This window comes from Bufo gargarizans, chromosome 2, assembly GCF_014858855.1.
Source record: "Bufo gargarizans isolate SCDJY-AF-19 chromosome 2, ASM1485885v1, whole genome shotgun sequence".
NCBI classification, from domain to species: domain Eukaryota; kingdom Metazoa; phylum Chordata; class Amphibia; order Anura; family Bufonidae; genus Bufo; species Bufo gargarizans.
Window position 1 is genome coordinate 701,805,299 of NC_058081.1, and position 20,669 is coordinate 701,825,967.

Here is a 20,669-nt window from a genome sequence, read left to right on the forward strand (position 1 = left end):
GCCTAGGTTGTATGTCCTTTTTCGGGTTAGATCGCGCGGACAATCCTACGGTTTCTGTGGTCTGGGTAAGGGGATCCCTTCAGCCAATTTCATCCTTCCCGGGCGGGTCAGCTAGAGGGGCTTGGCTTAAATACATTAGTCTGAGAGATTTCTTATCTTCACTTGGCCCCAATAACACTTGGTCCAGAGATCTTTCCCCATTTGAGACGCTTTGCACCCAAACATCCCCACCTACACATCTGGTGTCTCTGGTTTACGGGCTGCTCCAGGGGAGAGATGATGCCATATCTGACCTTCCCTTTGTGAAGGCTTGGGAACGTGACTTGGGGAAATCTTTTCCTCCTGATATATGGGAGAAGGCATTTGAGATATCCTATAAATCATCAATAAGCAGCAGTCTACAGGAGAAGAATTTTAAGATTATGTCCAGATGGTACAGGACTTCGGTCCTGCTGCACTCTTTCTTCCCTTCTTGTCCTAGTTCCTGTTGGCGATGTGGCCAGGAGGAAGGTAGCATGTCTCATATCTGGTGGTCCTGCAACAAAATCACCCCATTTTGGGAGGCTATTAATGATTTATACGATATGGTTTGTGGCAGTTCCTCCAGATGGACTCTCGAGGGCGCTTTGCTTTCTATGTTCCCTAGCACTTTATCTACTCTGAAAAAGGGTCTTCTGAGGTTCTTTGTTCAGGCTGCACGTTTGGTTATCCCTAGATTTTGGAAATCCACGCGCGCCCCTCTCCCTGGGGACTGGCTCGCCACCTTTGAAAAAATATATCGAATGGAGGAACTATGGGCGGAGGACATGAGCAATACTAATAAGTTCCTGAAAACCTGGACCCCTTGGATTCTATTTAAGGGTTCTCCTGATTTTATCACGTGGCTAAATAGGGGGTCGCCAGTCCCTAGGGAGATTGCACATCCCATTGGATCTTCACACAGGCCTCTATTCTTCACACAGTCCTTTCTACCTCGACTTGTCTGGTCAGGGATTTCCCCCCCCCCCCCCCCCTTTTTTCCTCCTGTGGTCCTGTCTTGTTTGTCTAAATTTTGTTGTGTATCCTATGTAGGAGCTCTTGATACCTCTTTCCCGCAACTGGGTCTTTGAGATGCTTTTATTCTGATGTTGGGATCATATGTTATTTCTTTGCTCATATTCATGTTTACATGGTATCTGCTTACATTTACTGTGACCACCTACCTGTATGATGATATTTTATATGGTCCCGATTTATGTTCGGGCTATCCTTAATGTAAAGTGATTATTTTGGCTCTTGCTAATAAAAGTATTTGAACAACAACATGTTCACTTGCTTACCCAATACCCATACCACCCAACATTTGAAAAACAAAAAGGGACAATACGTGCGGCAATATTTTTTCATACTAGGCCACACCTCTGCCCAAATCATAAATATTCACTCAGTCCCATTAATGCCCCCACATAGTAATTATTCCCCCTTTCTGCCAGCACACAGTAGTAATGCCCACATTGTGCCCCCTTCACAGTAGTAATGCCCACATTGTGCCCTCTTTACAGTAGTAATTTTCACAGTGTGCCCTCTTCACAGTAGTAATTTCCACATTGTGCCCCTCACAGTAGTTATGCCCAGATGTTCCCCTTCGTGGTAGTTATGCCCAGATATGTGCCCCTTTAAGAGGAAGTAAAAAAATAAACCAAATAGTAAATACCTAGTTCCGCTGATGCTCAGGCGCTGGCGCTCCCCAGCGGTACCGTCACACATCGCGCTGCTGGTCTGTGGAGAAGCACAGAGGCTGGTTCTCTGCTCCTCCTACACAGACCAGCAGTGCGATGTGTGACGGTACTGCTGTGGAGCGCCAGCGCCTGAGCTGTATTGTGATGCAGGGAGCCGGACGGCTCCCTGCATCACCATTACAGTCAGCTGTCTTTGCTTTCTATGGACACAGAGACTGCTGAGAGAGGAAAAATTCGTACCTGGGATTTTACTTTCCTTGAGTCCGGAGGCAGCACATCATGGGTTAATAGGGTGACGACATCTTTCTAGGACCGCCCACCTAGCAAAAAACAAGTAATCAATTAATTAAATTAATAGCCTCCCCTATAAGGGTCACCTCCCACAATGCCTCGGCGTGTTAAAGAAATAGACTCAGAGAAACATCTGCACAGAAGCAATTTATTAGGGAGGGTAAACTTGTGCTGCCTCCGGACTCAAGGAAAGTAAAATCCCAGGTACAAATTTTTCCTTTCCCCTTTCGTCCTCCGGCAGCACATCATGGGATTTTTATAGATCTCATAGGGAGGGACTTTCATCCAAGGCTGCTGACAAAACCCCAGTACCAAAGGCTGAGCTCCTAGCATTGATGTCCAGACGATAGTGCTTAGCAAACGTCAGAGACGAGGACCATGATGCGGCGTTGCAAATATCTTCAATGGGAACTTGCGCCATTTCTGCCCAGGAGGTTGCTGCAGCTCTGGAGGAATGGGCCCTGATTGGAAAGGGTGGAGGAAGGGCTTCAAGAGAATAGGCTTCCATAATTGTAGACTTTATCCACCTTGCAAGAGAGTCCTTAGAAGGCAGTTGTCCCTTTCTTGGACCAGCGAAGAGAACAAAAAGATTTTCGGTTTTCCTGAAGTCTTTAGTTCTTTGGAGGTAGATTTGTAATGTTCTTTTAACATCTAGAGTATTCAGAAGTATCTGTTGCTCGTTAACTGGATCAGGAAAAAATACCGGGAGAAATGATTCCCTATTCTTGTTAGCTGAAGAAGGCACTTTCGGCAGGAAAGTCGGAATTGTACGCAATAGGACTCCATCTGGTAGAAAGCCTCTTAGCGGAAGTGACGGCCGTGAGAAATAAAGCCTTATAAGAAAGCCATTTGAGGTCTACATCTTGTAAAGGCTCAAAAGGTGCTGAGGTAAGTCTCTTTAGGACTAAGGAAAGGTCCCAAATAGGTGTAGGATCCCTATGCACTGGTTGTAGTCTTCTAACTGCCTTGAAGAACCTGAAGATTAGAGGGTGATGAAGGAATCTATTTTCTGTCATGGAGTTAATGGCAGTCATATGGGCTCTCAAGGTATTGGGTTTGAGACCCTTCTGAAACCCATCTTGAAGAAATTGCAGTACTGAAGAGACATCGAGGTCATTATGGCCAGAATCAGAACTCCAGGAAACAAATTTCCTCCATATTTTAGAATATTTCTTGTTAGTCGAGTCTTTGCGAGAGGCAAGCAGAGTATTAATGACAGACCTTTTCCTTCTAATTAAGATCTTTCAACTTCCAGGCAAGATGTAGACGGTCTAGACTCTGATGATATAGGCCGTTCTGGAGAAGAAGATCCGGACGTGGAGGGAGCTTCCAGAATTCTCCTTTGGACAGATGAAGGAGGAGCGGGAACCATGACCTCGTTGGCCAAAAGGGTGTTATTACTATTATAAATAGAGGCTTCTCTTCTACTATTTTCCGTAATGTCTTCAGAATGAGAGGAACTGGGGGAAAAACATAGGCGGAAAGGTTCTTCCAACTCATTGAGAAGGCATCTACCACTGCAGGATTGTCGGAGATCTTCAGAGAACAGAACTTGCTTAACTTTTTGTTCGTTGCAGATGCCATCAGGTCCCAGGACGGACAACCCCATTTGGCTACAATGCTTTGGAAGACAATAGGATTTAGTTCCCATTCCGCTTGGTTGACTATCTTCCTGCTCAGAAGATCCGCTTGAGTATTCGAGGAGCCTCTGAAAAGCAGTTTAACAGGAAACCTACAGACTGGAGAAGTTTTATGGTCTCTTCTAGATGATGCTGCAGAAGACTCTCTGACTCTGCAACGACAAGCCAGTCGTTCAAATAGGGGAAGATCTGAATCCCCTGAAGACGAAGCTCCACAACAACAATGACGGCAATCTTTGTGAAGATCCTTGGGGCAGAACACAAGCCGAACGGGAGGGCCTTAAATTGGAAATGCATCGTTCTCTTCCCCATCCTGATGGCGACTCTCAAGTATTTTCTTGATTGTAACTGGATCGGAATGTGGAGGTATGCGTCCTTTAAGTTCAGGGAGGACATAAACTGATTCTTCCTGAGGACCGCAGTAATGGACCTTATTGTTTCCATTTTTAAATTGATCTTTTTCATGCAACGGTTTACATAGCGGAGATCTATAATTAAGCAGCTTTTTCCGTCGGGTTTGGGAACACGAAAGACTCTGGAGTAGACGCCTGAATACTCTTGATGAACTGGAACTGGTTCTAGGGCTCCTTTTTCCACTAATTCTTTTAAAGGCTGGATGATCTTTAGGTCTCTTCCATCGTTGAGAAGAAACCTGTCTCTTGGTAGATGGTTGAATTCTACAGCATAGCCATTGTGAACAACATTCAGTGCCCAACAATCTGAAGTAATCTGCTGCCATTTGGGGTCGAAGAATGCCAGGCGTCCTCCCACTTTCTGACCTTTGGCGTCAGAATTCAGGTTTGGTAGATCTGTTATCGTCGGTCTTCTTTCTAGACTTCTCCGTAGGAATCCAGGTACTACGGTCAGATCTTCCACGACTGGAACGGCCTCTAAAGGTAGATCTCCTGGAATCTTGACCCCTGTAGGGACGAAAAAATCTTTTATCTCTGCGTTTAGGCTGTGGAAAATGTAACGCCTTATCTTCCATATTGGCCTCAAGAAGTTTATCGAGATGAGAGCCGAATAATTTGCCAGGTTCGAAGGGAAGGGAACACAGGTTACTCTTTGAAGAGGGGTCTCCAGACCAGAGTTTTAGCCATATGGCTCTTCTAACAAAATTAGCGAGTGCCATGTTCTTAGCAATAAGCCTTAAGGAATCAACTGGAAAGTTGCAAAGAAATTCTGCCGCCAGCTTCAAAGACGGTAGTTGCCGGAGTAAATCCTCCCTGGAAACGCCATCTTCAATGTCTCTGCCTAATTGGCTAAGCCAAACCCTCAGAGCATGGGCTACAGGTACCGTGGCCATAGCTGCTTTATTCATGGAGGCGAGATACGTATGTAATCTCTTAAGCAGAGCATCCGCCTTTTTCTCCATAGGGTCTTTTAACAATGCTGAATCATCTGAAGGGAAGAAAGATTTTCTTGTTAATCTGGTTACTGCTGAATCTACTCTGGCAGGAGACTCCCAACTTGTGGATTCCGCAGGATCAGTCTTGTAGATATTTTTGAATCTAGATCCTAGATTAATCCTTCCTACCGGCTGCTCCCATTCTTTATGCATTATTGCATCTAGGACCGGGTGGCTGGGAAACACGGGAGCCTTCCTTTTAGGCAAGTAAAAGAGATCATCCTCCTCACGAGCACCAGATTTCTCCTTACTGGCTTCCATGATATGTTTGACTTCTTTTATTAATCGGTTTGCATCTTTTTTATTAAACAAAAAATAATCTTCTATGAAGTGCGAATCTGAATCAGAAGAAATCTCGACTTCCGAACGAAGAGACTCCTCAGAAGATGATTGGGATAAACATGGCTTCTTTGATCCCTTCTTTTTAGATTGCTTGAGGAACGCTTTGAACAGAGACATAATTTTTTTCTGTTTCGGCATCTGACGGATTATTTATGAGTACAATCCTCATAAATATTGGAGGAATGCTCCGCGGGTAACTGGTGAAGACACAAAATACAGAGGGATGACTGAGACTTCTGTTTCTTTTTGGATGGCGAGGAATTTTGCGTATCACGGTGACACCTGACACATAGATCTTGCAGGAAATCATCAGGGAGCGGTTGCTCACAGGCTTGACACATCCTATGTCTGCTCTTCCTGGATCTCTTTTCCCCCCTGCTTGATGCGCTGGACATCTGAAATTCAAGGGAGGTAAAATAAATCATGGAGGCAGAAAGAGAAAAAGACATTCTCCTGAAAGAGTGAAGAGATCCAAACAATACCTCTAAATGCTGGAGCTCTGCTGCCTGGTACTAAGGGCACCGAGCTCCAGCTAAATTCGCTCTTAACCACCTCAGCTCCCCTAGCTTAAACACCCTTAATTGACCAGACCACTTTTTACACTTCTGCACTACACTACTTTCACCGTTTATTGCTCGGTCATGCAACTTACCACCCAAATGAATTTTACCTCCTTTTCTTCTCACTAATAGAGCTTTCATTTGGTGGTATTTTATTGCTGCTGACATTTTTACTTTTGTGTTATTTAGCGAAATTTTTGCAAAAAAATGAAATTTTTCACTTTCAGTTGTAAATTTTTTTTTTTTAAAATGACATCTATATATAAATTTTTCTCTAAATGTATTGTTCTACATGTCTTTGATTAAAAAAAAATGTTTGGGTAAAAAAAAAATGGTTTGGGTAAAAGTTATAGCGTTTACAAACTATGGTACAAAAATGTGAATTTCCGCCCAGACAGTAGAAAAACCCCACAAATGACCCCATTTCGGAAAGTAGACACCCTAAGGTATTCGCTGATGGGCATAGTGAGTTCATGTTAAAAAAAATATACTTAATCACCAGTCCGCAAAAATGCTGCAGGTCCGTGGAGTGTTGTGGGGTAGATTACGCCTGGTGAGTCTACTGGGATTCCCAACTTCTTTAAGTTCACAATTTTCTGTGGATACAAGTTGCTCCCACCATAGTGAAGCTCCGATAGCTTTTTTTAAAAGGTTTATTAGTACATACTTACAAACATGCCCTAGAAAAGACGTTGCAAGGAGAAAAGACGTTGGGATTTTTATGCGATTTTAAGTGCATGTTTGTAAGTATGTACTAATAAACCTTTTTAAAAAAGCTATCGGAGCTTCACTATGGTGGGAGCAACTTGTATCCACAGAAAATTGTGAACTTAAAGAAGTTGGGAATCCCAGTAGACTCACCAGGCGTATGCTGTAATCAAGTCCGTGGTTGAACCCTGTGTAGCAGTGTGTGAACGTGCACCTTCCCTGCGGAGAACCAACTAAACTGCAGAGGAAACCTGTGATACGCTCGATATTGGAGGAGAGCCGTGTAAGTACAACCAGTGCATCACAGGGAAGAACAACCATACGGATCTACCCTATTGTTTTTCTTTGTAAGTTGCAGGAAATCCATTAATAGGAGATCTGCAGACCTTGGTAACTTTTTGAAGGGAGGAAGAAGAAAAAAACCTGTTTTATACCTTATATTTATGACACGCGCGGTCCGGACTTTTCATGTACATAGTGAGTTCATGGAAGTTTTTATTATTTGTCACAAGTTAGCGGAAAATTATGATTTTTTATTATTTATTTTTTCCTTACAAAGTCTCATATTCCACTAACTTGTGACAAAAAATAAAAACTTCCATGAACTCACTATGCCCATCACAAAATACCTTAGGGTGTCTTCTTTCCAAAATGGGGTCACTTGTGGGGTAGTTATACTGCCCTGGGATTTTAGGGGCCCTAATGTGTGAGAAGAAGTTTGAAATCAAAATCTGTAAAAAATGCCCTCTGAAATCCGAAAGGTGCACTTTGGAATGTGTGCCGCTTTGCCCACCTAGGATGCAAAAAAGTGTCACACATGTGGAATCGCCGTACTCAGGAGAAGTTGGGCAATGTGTTTTGGGGTGTCATTTTACATATACCCATGCTGGGTGAGAGAAATATCTCGGCAAAAGACAACTTTTTCCATTTTTTTATACAAAGTTGTCATTATAGAGAGATATTTCTCTCACCCAGCATGGGTATATGTAAAAAGACACCCCAAAACACATTGCCCAACTTCTCCTGAGTACGGCGATATTACAAAGGGGCAAAGATGCGCAAAGGGGCCCAAATTCCTTTTAGGAGGGCATTTTTAGACATTTGGATCCCAGACTTCTTCTCACGCTTTCGGGCATATAAAATGCCAGGGCAGTATAAATACCCCACATGTGACCCAATTTTGGAAAGAAGACACCCCAAGGTATTCAATGAGGGGCATGGCGTGTTTTTAATTAATTAATTGATTACTTGTTTTTTGCTAGGTGGGCGGTCCTAAAACGAAGATGTCACCCTATTAACCCATGATGTGCTGCCGGAGGACGAAAGGGGAACGGGACATACTTAAGCCATTCCAGGACCGTGGGACAGCCACTGAAATCCGGGACTGTCCCTCCTGACCCGAACGGTTGGGAGGTATTGCTTAGCTGTTCTCAAAACTCCCATAGAAGGGAATGGAGCATGCTGGGTGTTGTAGTTTCAGAACTGCTGGAGGTTGCTCTATGGTTAATCTATGTTGTAGACAGCAGTATTTTTCCCCGCCCCCGCCCATACCCAGCCTGGGGCCCCATGTTCATGTGGGTTTCCTCCCATGCTCCAAATACATTCTGATGAGGGTAATTGTCCCCTGTGCGACTGGGATCAGGAATGATGGGAGGGAGTCATACATTAGATTGTGAGCTGATGGGGATGGTGGGAGTGATGCAAAACTTTATTACTGGCTGCATCAGGAATAGGATTTTCTGGACATGTAGCAGGACTACAGCGCCCAGAGATTGGTTCAGATTCAGAACAGAGAAGCGTCACGTGTCGCACAGGATTCTGGGAGCTGAACAGTCAGGGTTTAGGGCGGAAGCTGTACAGACCACGTGACGGTCAGGTGATGCGCTAGCCGGAACAGGCGCCTGCGCAGTGAGTGGCGCTGAGGCTCCGCCCCCCGGTGTTGGTGTGAGTGATCCGGGTGAGCGATCTGAACGGCAGCCGCCATCATGTTAATCACCGTGTACTGCGTCCGCCGCGACCTGACGGAGATCACATTCTCCCTGGAGGTGGATCAGGAATTCGAACTAGAAAATTTCCGAGCCCTGTGCGAGCTGGAGAGCGGCATCCCGGCCGCCGAGTCCATGGTGAGGACCGAGCAGGGTGGGGAGCGGATATATGCAAAGAGGGGAGTACACACACCTGAAGGGGGCAGATATACATAGGGGGGGCTGTACACATACACCTGCGGGGAGGGAGGCAGATATACATAGGGGGGGGGGGGCTGTACACATACACCTGGGGGGAGGGAGGCAGATATACAGAGAGGGGGCTGTATACATACACCTGGGGGGAGGGGGGCAGATATACATACACCTGGGGGGAGGGGGGCAGATATACATAGAGGGGGCTGTGCACATACACACACCTGGGTGGAGGGGGGCAGATATACACAGAGGCGGGCTGTGCACATACATACACACACCTGGGTGGAGGGGGGCAGATATACACAGAGGCGGGCTGTGCACATACATACACACATCTGGGGGGAGGGGGGCAGATATACACAGAGGCGGGCTGTGCACATACATACACACACCTGGGGGGAGGGGGGCAGATATACACAGAGGCGGGCTGTGCACATACATACACACACCTGGGGGGAGGGGGGCAGATATACACAGAGGCGGGCTGTGCACATACATACACACACCTGGGGGGAGGGGGGCAGATATACACAGAGGCGGGCTGTGCACATACATACACACACCTGGGGGGAGGGGGGCAGATATACACAGAGGCGGGCTGTGCACATACATACACACACCTGGGGGGAGGGGGGCAGATATACACAGAGGCGGGCTGTGCACATACATACACACATCTGGGGGGCAGATATATATAGAGGGGGCTGTATACATGCACCTGGGGGGAGGGGGGCAGATATACAGAGAGGGGGCTGTATACATGCACCTGGGGGAGGGGCATATTAAAACCGATGCAAAGGACAATAGGCTTGGTTGCCCATAGCGACCAATCAGCTTCCCCCTTACGTCATCACCTATCCTGGGGTAGGTGTCGCTGTTTGTGGGTAACGCGAGGTAACCGGACACTGGCTGCTGATCCGCGGCGGTAAGGCTTGTCTGCATATCGGGCCTGAGTGGCGGGACGTGCAGGGACAGAGGGTTTCGGGCCGCGGCGTCATCTGGAATTTCCTGCCTGACGGGTAGAACATGAAGAGGCGCTGTCATGCTCCAGCCTAGATCTCCATCACAAGATATTTACACACCCTTTACATACAGGACTCATGTCATCAGAGCAGTGCATTGTGGGAGCTCGCCTTTAGATCACTGACATGCGGTCTCTTACTGTCTACTTTCTCTTTGGGTGTGACTGGAGAAGAAAAACGTTCTAGGCTCCCACAATATCACTTTTAGAGAATCTGGGTTTGCACTTGAGTGTTTTTTTTTTTTCAGGGCTTGCCCCCATCCCCACCCCCACAAAAAATAAAAATAAATAAATCAGTTCTTTAGGAACACCACACACACACACTTTCTTAGTTTATCTGTTCAAGGGAAAGCGCTGGGTGACAACCTTTAGGTAACTGTAGACATGTTGGTTGTCACCCATGTGTAGACCCCAGACATTGTAGGAGCTTGGGGTCTTTTTCTTCTCCATTCACACCCAAAGAGAAAGTAGATAATTGGCGATTCTTGGAGTCTGGAGCTGAAAATCTTCCCCGGTTTGTAGCGACTGGATAGAAGTGCTGCGGGGTAGGGGGTGTTAGGCCTGAAGTGACTGTGCCCCCCTGTGTTTTGCAGATTCTCTACGCAGAGCAGCTGCTTACCGACAACCAGCGATCACTCTCCTCTTACGGGTTAAAGGATGGCGACGTGGTGGTCCTGCGCCAGAAAGATCCAGCTGAATCTCGACCTACTCCAGCGTTTCCTGGTAAGAAGCTGCCGACATAAAATTGGTTTATAGTTACAGGTTGATAAAGCTTAGGGTTATACTCCAGTCACATCCAGAGCTGAGCTCATTATGGCCACCTTGCCGTCATGGAGCAGAGGGTTTGCTGCTGCTTATTGCAGTAGATCAAACACTACATCTCCCCCAATGCAGCAGAGCAGAGCATGATCTGAACAAACTGGTGCAGGAGGGGTATGAAGTCCTGTAAAAGGAAACTGTGAAACTCTGACTGCAGCTCTGGATGTGACTGGAGTAGAAGATAATAGGTCCGGGATCGGTAAAAGGATTCCATGTTCTGTGGCTGTGTCTAGAAACATACCCCCTATAGAGCCGCAGGTCCAAAAGTGGTCATTCATGGTGATGTTGATCTACACGTTGGTCTTCCTGACTACAGTTAGGTGTCTGGTAGATTGCAGGTTGGCACCAGGTGACTTTTGTGCCCTCTCCGCAGGTTTGCCGCAAATAGACTTCAGTAGTATTGCTGTTCCCGGGACCTCCAGGCCGCCTGCGGCCCCTCCTCAGCCCCGGGCCCAGGCTCCAGATTCCACTTCTTTTCCTCAGGGGCTGGATAACCCTGCTTTGCTGCGGGAGATGCTGCTGGCCAATCCCCACGAGCTGTCACTGCTGAAAGAGCGGAACCCACCCCTGGCGGAGGCGCTACTGAGCGGCGACCTGGGTACGTAGTCCTCTGTCCTCCTGCCGGTGCTGGACGGTGACCGCAGAGACCTCATCGCTGTCTTTTCCCTCCCGCAGAAAAATTCACTAAAGTTCTTCTGGAACAACAGCAGGAAAGAGCCCGGCGGGAGCAGGAGAGGATCCGACTCTTCTCCGCCGACCCGTTTGACCTGGAAGCTCAGGCTAAAATAGAGGAAGAAATAAGGTTGGGCTCTTGATCTGGGATCCGTGGTCTCCGGGTTTGCCTCGCTGTTGTCAGCCATAGCGCTAGTAGAGGATTACTTCATTGCTGTCGCGGGACTTAGAGGAAAGTTAGTAGATGCCTAGGAGTAACCTAGAACTGTGGAGGTTTTCAGACTCCATCTTAAAGGTGTTATCCGGGTTGGTCCGCAATCCCGCGCACCGGCCACTTCCGGAATCACGTGCCTGGTGGTGTTAGAACCCGCAGTGCACGCGTGAGTCTTATTTGGACTTGCGCATAGGCTTAGGGGGCTCTGGTCACATACCCAATGTACGCCACAAGATCCCAAAAGTGGCCACTGCATGGGATCCTGGTGCAACCTAGAAAACTTCTCTAAGATTGACCCCTTCCCACAGCCAAGCTATAGATATCCATCTTTGCCGCGGATGCCCCATGCAGCCAGGGCTTTTATCTACAGTCCTCACTCTAATTGCAGATCACTCCCTGTATAGCACTTAGAATTCGGGCTGGCACCGTGCCATCCTGACTCTCCACAGGTGCAGGGACCCGTGTTCAAAGTAAGCATTGTATATAGGACTGGGACACAAAAGCAGGGACCCCCATAGCCAAAGTGGAGGGTCCCAGCGGTCGGATCCCCAGCGGTCTGCTAGTTATCCCCTATCCTGTAAATGGAGGAGAACGTAAAAACTTGGCACAACCCTTTAAACCAGGGGTGCACAACGTTTCCTGGTTGGGGGCCACATTGCCTGACTGAACCAATGACGAGGGCCGAAATTCAAATTTAAAGGTGTATTAACAACTGAAATTTTGTACTTATGGCATATTGAACACACATTATATACCATTAATGTCTAGTTACACTTCCAGGACTCCCATCTAATGGGAGAAATACATGAAAAATACATGTAAGCAGCCACAAGACATAGGCATACATGTCTGTTACCAGATGGTTGGGGGCCGCACAGAATGGTATCAAGGGCCGCATGTGGCTCCCGGGCCGCAGGTTGTGCACTCCTGCTTTAAACGCTCTGTCAGAGGGAGGTTTGGATCTTCTGGAGCACGCAGACTGTAAGGCGCATTTTAGCAAGATTTTTCTCTTGCAGAAAGTGTGTTTTTTTTTTATAGTTCTAAAATACAGAATATTGGGCAAATTAAAGCAATCCCTTTGGCACAAAAAAAGCCAGAGGTGGATCCAGAAGTGTACGACGTCCTTCCTTGAAATTTCCCATTCTTTTTTTAATCCAGTTCTGGCTTTGGCTGATAAACCTGTGGGATAAGTCAGTGTGAACCTACCCTTACTCTTCTTTTGTGCTGATCCTGCGTCTCAACGTGTCTTGTACTCTAGTCAGACCCAGAACTGCAATCGCGATTCATTTGTTACATCCAGAGCTGCAGCGACACTTGGCTTTTAGGGGTCACATCTCCCTTCTGCAAGATCATTGACTGTACAGAACATGCCCCCGCCCCATGTATTCTGGTAGTTGTAGTGCTTAGTGGTGTGGAGCTGTGAGTGAAAGGGATGCTTCTCTTTGCAGGCAGCAGAACATTGAGGAGAACATGACCATCGCTATGGAGGAAGCTCCGGAGAGCTTTGGCCAGGTGGTGATGCTATACATTAACTGCAAGGTCAATGGTTACCCAGTGAAGGCCTTCGTAGACTCAGGTGAGGAGCGCTCCACTCTCAGGACATTGTGAGGGTCACACCGCATAGGGGGTGACTCTTCTGTGTCTCTCTTCACAGGAGCTCAGATGACTATAATGAGCCAGGCCTGTGCCGAGCGCTGCCATATCATGAGGCTGGTGGACAGGAGGTGGGCCGGCATCGCCAAGGGGGTCGGCACACAAAAGATCATCGGTCGAGTTCATCTTGGTGAGTCATGTGCAACTCTTCTGGAGTTATGATGGTCTAGTGTTTGTGACTGAATTCCTCACCGTTTCCAAGATCTCTGCTTGCTGTCAGTGAGGGGGGGCATCCTTGTTTACATCCTCAGACAGAACACCTTTCCCGACTTAGACTAGCTTATACCTGCACTGATACGTTGTAACAAACTGTGCTTAGTCCTTAGAGGGTTGTCTACATCAGGGATCAGGGAAGGGCGTAGTGCTTCCGTGGGGTTCCGATCTGTGCCTCCGTTCTGCATCAAGTCAATGGGTCCGTGATGCAGAATGCACACGGCTGGTGCCCATGTATTGCGGACACGCTGTATGCGGGCGGCAATACGGCCACAGGGGGGCGCACGGTCGTGCGTATGTAGCATTACTCAGCTTTCGGATTCTAGTAGTCGGCTGGAGCGCTGCAGGTTGCTGATTCCTGGTCTACACTGATACGTTGTAACAAACCCCCATAGTTATGTGAGCAGAAAGGGCTATTTTTCTCTGTAGCTACTGATTTCCCTTCTTGGTGTCAAGAACGGCAGATAATGGTGGCAAGAAATTAGATTCGACAGTGTAAAGGTGCGTCATATCTATCGCCCAGCATCAGCCGCTGTGATATATCTGCTGCTTCCTTACACTGGCTGAATTTTAGACAGAATTTGTAAATCTGCCCCAAAGTCTATTATGAAGTTGCAGAAGCTTCATACACAGGGGACTGGATGTTGTGCACAAAATGTACTTGTAGGAACTGGAAGCTAATAACGTGTGTTGTAATCTGAGGAATGGCTTCCATTGAACACCCCTGCCTCCTACTTGGGTTTTCTTGGGTGCAGGTTTTGCCACAGGTCTGGGTCATCTCTGGACTGAGTGTATTATCTGGGAGGTTCTGCTGCTTTCTATGTTTCAGCTGCAGATTCTGCCTCCCCCTGCTATAGGATATATGCTGTGCAGGTTCTGCCTCCCTTCATTTTGAGATCTTTGGTCTCCTCCCCCTGTCTCCTCTTCTGGTTGGGTTATCAGGGGTGCAGGCTCGGTCTCCTCTTCTGGTTGAGTGTTATCGGGGGTGCAGGCTCGGTCTCCTCTTCTGGTTGAGTGTTATCGGGGGTGCAGGCTCGGTCTCCTCTTCTGGTTGAGGGTTATCGGGGGTGCAGGCTCGGTCTCCTCTTCTGGTTGAGGGTTATCGGGGGTGCAGGCTCGGTCTCCTCTTCTGGTTGAGGGTTATCGGGGGTGCAGGCTCGGTCTCCTCTTCTGGTTGAGGGTTATCGGGGGTGCAGGCTCGGTCTCCTCTTCTGGTTGAGGGTTATCGGGGGTGCAGGCTCGGTCTCCTCTTCTGGTTGAGGGTTATCGGGGGTGCAGGCTCGGTCTCCTCAGTGGTTTGGGTTTTCTGGCTCGGTTTGATGTAGTGTCTTGTGTGTTGCAGCTCAGGTGCAGATTGAGGGAGACTTCTTGCCCTGCTCATTCTCTATACTGGAGGAACAGCCAATGGACATGCTGCTTGGTCTGGACATGTTGAAGCGACATCAGGTATTTACTTTACATTATTACAGACAAATTTGGATAAAAAGGGGGCAAATTCCAACGTAAGGCAAAGGACATAGCTCAGCCACAGAGTTGTGAAAAGTATTTTTAATATTAGACAGGAGAAAACAAATTCCAGTCTCGCAAGGTGTTTATATTAAAGTCTATATTGACTCTTAGGTCACGAGCAGAGTCAGTGTAAATACATTACTGATCCTGTACCTATCCTACGTTACATCCTGTATTATACTTAGAGCTTCATTTGCCATTGCTGTTCTGACAGTGGAGTCACACATATACAGTATTACTTACCCTGTACTGATCCTGAGTTACATCCTGTATTATACACCCTACAATTAGCTCTTACCCCAATCTCTTTCCTCCCCTGTCCAGACTCTCTCCACCCTAGATGAAGTTGCTCCAATATCTATCTGACCCTCCCGACACAGAACACGGTAACCCTGGCACACACCTGAAACACGTTTTCTCCAGCGCTGCTCCAGATGTGCAGAACGCATATGGAGAAAATTGCGAATATCAGCAGACAATTCTGCTCTCAACATTGCCAAATAAAAGTACTTCACCTCTCTCATCTCCTCACTCGTTAATAACCCAAAACGACTCTTTGACACTTTTCATTCCCTTCTAAGCCCTAAAGTTCCAGAACCCGTCGCTGACCTCTGCGCTGATCACTCACTCACACATCCAGTCCCTCTCCTCCCTATCTCTCTGCAAACTCCCTTCCTGACCCCTTACAATCTGCCCTTCTCCCTCTTCACTCTACAGAAACTGCCCTTACTAAAGGGTCTAACCATCTCCTAACAGCAAAAAGAAATGGCGATTATTCTCTACTGATTCTGCTGGATCTTTCTGCAGCGTTTGATACCGTAGACCATAAACTCCTCCTCACCATGCTCCACTCAATTGGCCTTAATAATTATTATTATACCCCAGAGCTGCACTCACTGTGTACATACATTACATATCCTGTACTGATCCTGAGTTACTTTCTGTTTTATACTCCAGAGCTGCGCTCTCCCAGCTTTCCATGCTTGTTCAGGGTCTGCACTTAGCTTGCTCTGGTGACTTCTGGGAAGTATCATCTTTACACCAGACTCTGTACAGTCATGTACCTTCCCTTACCAGCATAATAGGAGTCTTACTAATCTGTTAGGGGGTGCATTTCACAAGCTTGCTCACAGTTTCCAATAGCAATCAGCAGTACTGTACAGTGAGGTAATTTGGATATCTTGCTGGGGTTCCTCTGTCCAAAATGTTACTTGATGTTGGGAATGGTTCCTTCGTGCTGCTTGCTGGGGCATCAAGTAATTTCATATCTTCCCACAGTGCTCCATTGACCTGGAGAAGAATGTCTTGGTCATTGGCACGACAGGCACACGGACTAGCTTCCTGCCCGAGGGTGAGCTTCCGGAGTGTGCCCGATTAGCATACGGCCCAGGAACAGAAGACATACGCCCTGAGGACATTGCAGACCAGGAGTTAGCAGAAGTATTGCAGAAGTCTGCTGAGGAAGCAGGTATGGCGCATGTCCCTTTTTCTGTGCATGGGTCCTCCATGGCCTGCCATGTGTGGTGTCACTGTTATGTGCATGTGTCCTCCATGACGTGATGTGCATGCTGGCCCAATGATAACCTCCGGCAAATAGGTCTACAAATTTAGCTGATTGATGGGTCTGTAACCAGAGACAAGGCGGCACATACGTGACTGCAACCAGACTGACCATAGGCACTGGCAGATTATCCGAGAACGAGCTGATCCTGTAAGGTTTTATAATAAGAACCTTCATGCTAGTTTGCACTGCAGATGATGAGCACAGCAGACAAAATATACCATGACTAAAGGGGTTATCCACCTTTTGTCATGATCTTTCCCCCCATGTCACTGGACCTGTGAAGAGGAGAATACTTGCCTGCCTCCCTCCGCAGAGGTCTAGCTACCCTTTACCCCCCCCCCCCCCTTCTCACTATCTGGTTTGACAGGGGCTCAAATGTGCCGCTGTGGCCAGTCATTGGCTGCAGCGGCACATGTGACCCCTGTCAAACCAGATGTACATCTGGGACCCGATCATGGCAGCAGGGGACTGAAATAGCCAATACCTTGCGGAGTGGAACAGGGATGGCAACATGGTAAGGGGATTTTTTTTTTTTTTTTTGCCAAAAGGTCCGCAAAGGTGGATAACTACTTTTTAAAGGGGTTGTGCAAGAATGGGAGGGATTTTGGCAACCCCTCACCACAACCACCCCACAGGACCTGCAAAGGGAAGCTTGCTGGAGCCCGCTCCTTTTTCTGGAGCATTTTCCTGCGATGTTCCTCTGGGTTCCAGCGATGTCTACATCCGGTTTGACATTGCCGCAGCCATTCACAGGCCGACAAAAACTCTCCCATTCTTGCACATCCCCTTTAAATTTCTTGGTTAAAGGTTTACATCCCCTTTCTTGATTTTGGCTCTTTAGTGATCTTTTTGTTAGTATGTTAGTTATATTTTTCTCTTCCCATCCGTTCCGGTTGTGAGCAGCCGGATTATGGTGGCCTGTACTCTGCAGGAGCCTCCTGGTATTTTGTGACTAATTGCACGCGCCTGGTTGTGTTCTCCTAATATCCGTTTGCTGTTTTGTTTCCTAATCCTCGCAGACCAGCAGAAACCGTGATGCATGTGTGTGTTATCTGCCGCAGGAGGGGCCGCACCGCAGGTAATCAGACAATGAGCCAACGCTACACTGGATATTATTCAGCAATGATGGGGTTAAGTGTCTTACTTTGCAAGGTGCAGCTATGAGCACAGGATGGGGAATAAGTGTCTGATCACAAGAACAGGGAAACTCTGTGCCTCCATGTGAACAGAGCTGGGGTCGCTCATGGGCATTGCTGCTCCATTTGACTCTGTGGGACTGCCGGAGATAGCAGAGCGCTTGTACTTGAGTCACCGGCAGCCCCATAGAGCTAAGTGAAGCAGCAGAGCAAGGGTGACTATCGATCCATAGAGTTCCTATTTTCATGATTGGTGGGGGCCCCAGCATCTTGACCCCTGTCAATCACACACCTATTCCCTTACTTTTGAATGGGGGATAACAGTTTGTAATGGGATAACCCCTTTTAAAGGGCACCTGACCCCATAGACAAGGTCGTCTTCATGACATCCTGAAGGTGACAAGAGAATCCAGGCGGTTTTCTGGAGAAATGACAGGATAGGCTGCATTCTCAGTGATGTCACTGCTGCTCTCTAGTGAATGGATAGGCTGCATTCTCAGTGATGTCACTGCTGCTCTCTAGTGAATGGATAGGCTGCATTCTCAGTGATGTCACTGCTGCACTCTAGTGAATGGATAGGCTGCATTCTCAGTGATGTCACTGCTGCACTCTAGTGAATGGATAGGCTGCATTCTCAGTGATGTCACTGCTGCTCTCTAGTGAATGGATAGGCTGCATTCTCAGTGATGTCACTGCTGCTCTCTAGTGAATGGATAGGCTGCATTCTCAGTGATGTCACTGCTGCTCTCTAGTGAATGGATAGGCTAACTTCTCAGTGATGTCACTGCTGCTCTCTAGTGAATGGATAGGCTGCCTTCTCAGTGATGTCACTGCTGCTATCTAGTGAATGGATAGGTTAGATTCTCAGTGATGTCACTGCTGCTCCCTAGTTAACGGACAGGCTGTGTTCAGTGATGTCACCACTTCTCTGTAGTAAATGGACAGGCTGCATTCTCTGTGATGTCACCACTGCTTTTCTAGTGAATGAATAGTTTGGATTCTTGAGGTTGGACTCATAGATAAGGTTATATATTGTGCTCTTACTGTGATGATTAATTGTTATTTCGCTCATTTCTAGACAAAGAATCTACCTCAGAGGCAGGTCCGTCACTAGTTCCACCGATGGATGGATCTACCCACCCTGTCCACAATTCAGACAACGTCCCCAGTGCTCATCAAGCGTCCACCCCACTCTCTGCCACAGAAAGCAGAGACGTTCCCAGAGAAGATGTTGCCTGCACTAGCGGGTCCCATACAGGAGGCAGTGAGCAAGTGGGTCACACATCCAATTTATTAGGATCTGCAGTCGCTGTTGACCAACCTGGAGTAGAGTCTTCAGCTTCTCTGACATCTGTTGCTGATGGAGATTCAGGACTCGTGCTAGCTACTGCTGTTAAGTCTGCAGTTACCACCATTCCTAATGCTGGCTCGGAGGTTTACAAGGAATCTGGGTGTGAGCCTCATGTAGAAAACGCACCTCCTCCTTCCACGTTGACCCCAGTGGAAGACGGAGTACAAGAAATGACGCAGGTTCCTTGTGCCATGACTGAAGACATGATGGAACTTGGCACAGAGGTAATTCCTGATCTTGATGGTTGCAGACCCCAGATAAATATCACGGTCCAGGATCCTGAGTGCCAACATGTGTTCCGCAATGACCCTCCCACTAATCTGGAGGAGTCTGTGGATGTGGACAATGCGACCAAGCATGATTGCCCAAAGCCACCAAGCACCTCTGTCCAGGATGGAGATGAAAGCTGTTTCTCCTTGGCCACTGCCTTGAAAGAACTCCATAAGTTACTGATCATCAGTGGTCAAGGATCTGCTTGGGCTAGAGATGATGATGGAGCTTTGGGTGCTGAGGCTGGTCACTCGGATGATGTTCAGGGCAGTCATCAGGAATCGTGCCAAAATGGAGAAGTGGACAACGACCTTCATCAGGAGACAGGAATGAGTGGACAAGTCGCTGACGAGATGCCTCGGTGTATTGAGGCAGACTCCTTACAGGTATCCTCAAGAAATGACTATTCTAGCGACTGCATGGAGTCATCTGATGATGTATCTGCTCCTGATCAGCCCCTGCCTGGTACTGTGCTGAGTCAAGACGCAGACACTGGTGCGATGCATAACTCCGGTGACCGAGAAGCGGAGGAAGAACAAGTCCTAGAACTAAGCCGTGAATCTGAGGGAGCGGTCTGTGAATGGAGCTCATCTATGACGCCATCAGATCCCCCTTCACATTCTGCTGTAGAGCGCATTGTGAGTGCAGGGTTCACCATGCAGGATGCCCTTGTCGCCCTGGAAAGAGCTGATGGGAACGTGGAGATGGCGCTGCTCGCTTTGCTTGCTAAGAATATTGTTGTCCCCTCCTAATTTATTGCATTTATACCACCAGTGGACTGCGTAGAAGAACTTGCCTCTTGTCCTCCAAGCGCAGAAGATAGGCAGGACCTGTGGCTGGCGGACTGCTACCCTGTCTTGTCTCTGCAGTCAAGTGGTTGCCCCAAATGTCCTCCTGTGGGCGAGATCTAGACAGGACTGTCTGCAACAGTGTCGCTGAGGTCGTGATGTGCCTCCCAAAGCCATGAAAGCAATTGTTTGTTTTAAACCAGGGATCTCTTAGGCTGTGTCTGTGCTGTTGAGATCAGACTTTCTAGAAATCCGAGAGCCATAATGAATGCATTTTTCTATCCTCCATCGTCTTTACTGTATTTTTTTTTTATGTTTTCAGTGTGACTGCTTCTGCTGCTGGAATAGCAGGGTGCAGCTAGTGACACTCAGGCCAAATAATAATCACCAAAATGCTCTTTTTTAATATTTGTTTAATATCAAATTTTTTTTTTTTTTACTCCAGTCACATCCAGAGCGGAATACACAATCCCCCGTGTCTGCTGTCATCAGGTTGATTGGCTTCAGCGCTTCCCCTTGTCCACTTTTTTCTTTCTGAAAAATGGTGAATGTGATGTAAATGAGTTGGGGTCAGTAATGCTTATACCCCAAGTTACATCCTGCATTATA

The 20,669-nt window shown here is 47.5% G+C and overlaps 1 protein-coding gene across 2 annotated transcripts; it reads left to right on the plus strand.

Moving 5' to 3' along the window:
* The first annotated feature begins 8,567 nt into the window (after positions 1–8,567).
* Positions 8,568–20,346, plus strand: LOC122929038 (protein DDI1 homolog 2). 2 transcript variants are annotated; one of them, XM_044282473.1, is made up of 10 exons: positions 8,568–8,790; positions 10,465–10,594; positions 11,064–11,288; positions 11,366–11,492; positions 13,025–13,152; positions 13,231–13,359; positions 14,785–14,888; positions 16,230–16,419; positions 17,535–17,593; positions 18,730–18,866. In XM_044282473.1, exons 1-9 carry the CDS (start codon positions 8,653–8,655, stop codon positions 17,549–17,551), a joined length of 1,188 nt encoding a protein of 395 aa, XP_044138408.1. In that variant the 5' UTR covers positions 8,568–8,652; the 3' UTR covers positions 17,552–17,593; positions 18,730–18,866. The 2 variants fall into 2 exon arrangements, with proteins under 2 accessions (XP_044138408.1, XP_044138407.1); XM_044282472.1 differs by lacking the exon at positions 17,535–17,593 and having other exon boundaries at positions 18,730–20,346.
* The last annotated feature ends 323 nt before the right edge of the window (positions 20,347–20,669 follow it).

What these genes read in the sequence shown, in the direction of transcription:
- LOC122929038 (XM_044282472.1), top strand. Translation starts at nt 8,653, where the DNA reads ATGTTAATCACCGTGTACTGCGTCCGCCGCGACCTGACGGAGATCACA. An exon ending in GAAGGCCTTCGTAGACTCAG is followed by an intron (nt 13,153 to 13,230) that starts GTGAGGAGCGCT and finishes CTCTCTTCACAG; the next exon opens with GAGCTCAGATGACTATAATG. An exon ending in GAAGTCTGCTGAGGAAGCAG is followed by an intron (nt 16,420 to 18,729) that starts GTATGGCGCATG and finishes GCTCATTTCTAG; the next exon opens with ACAAAGAATCTACCTCAGAG.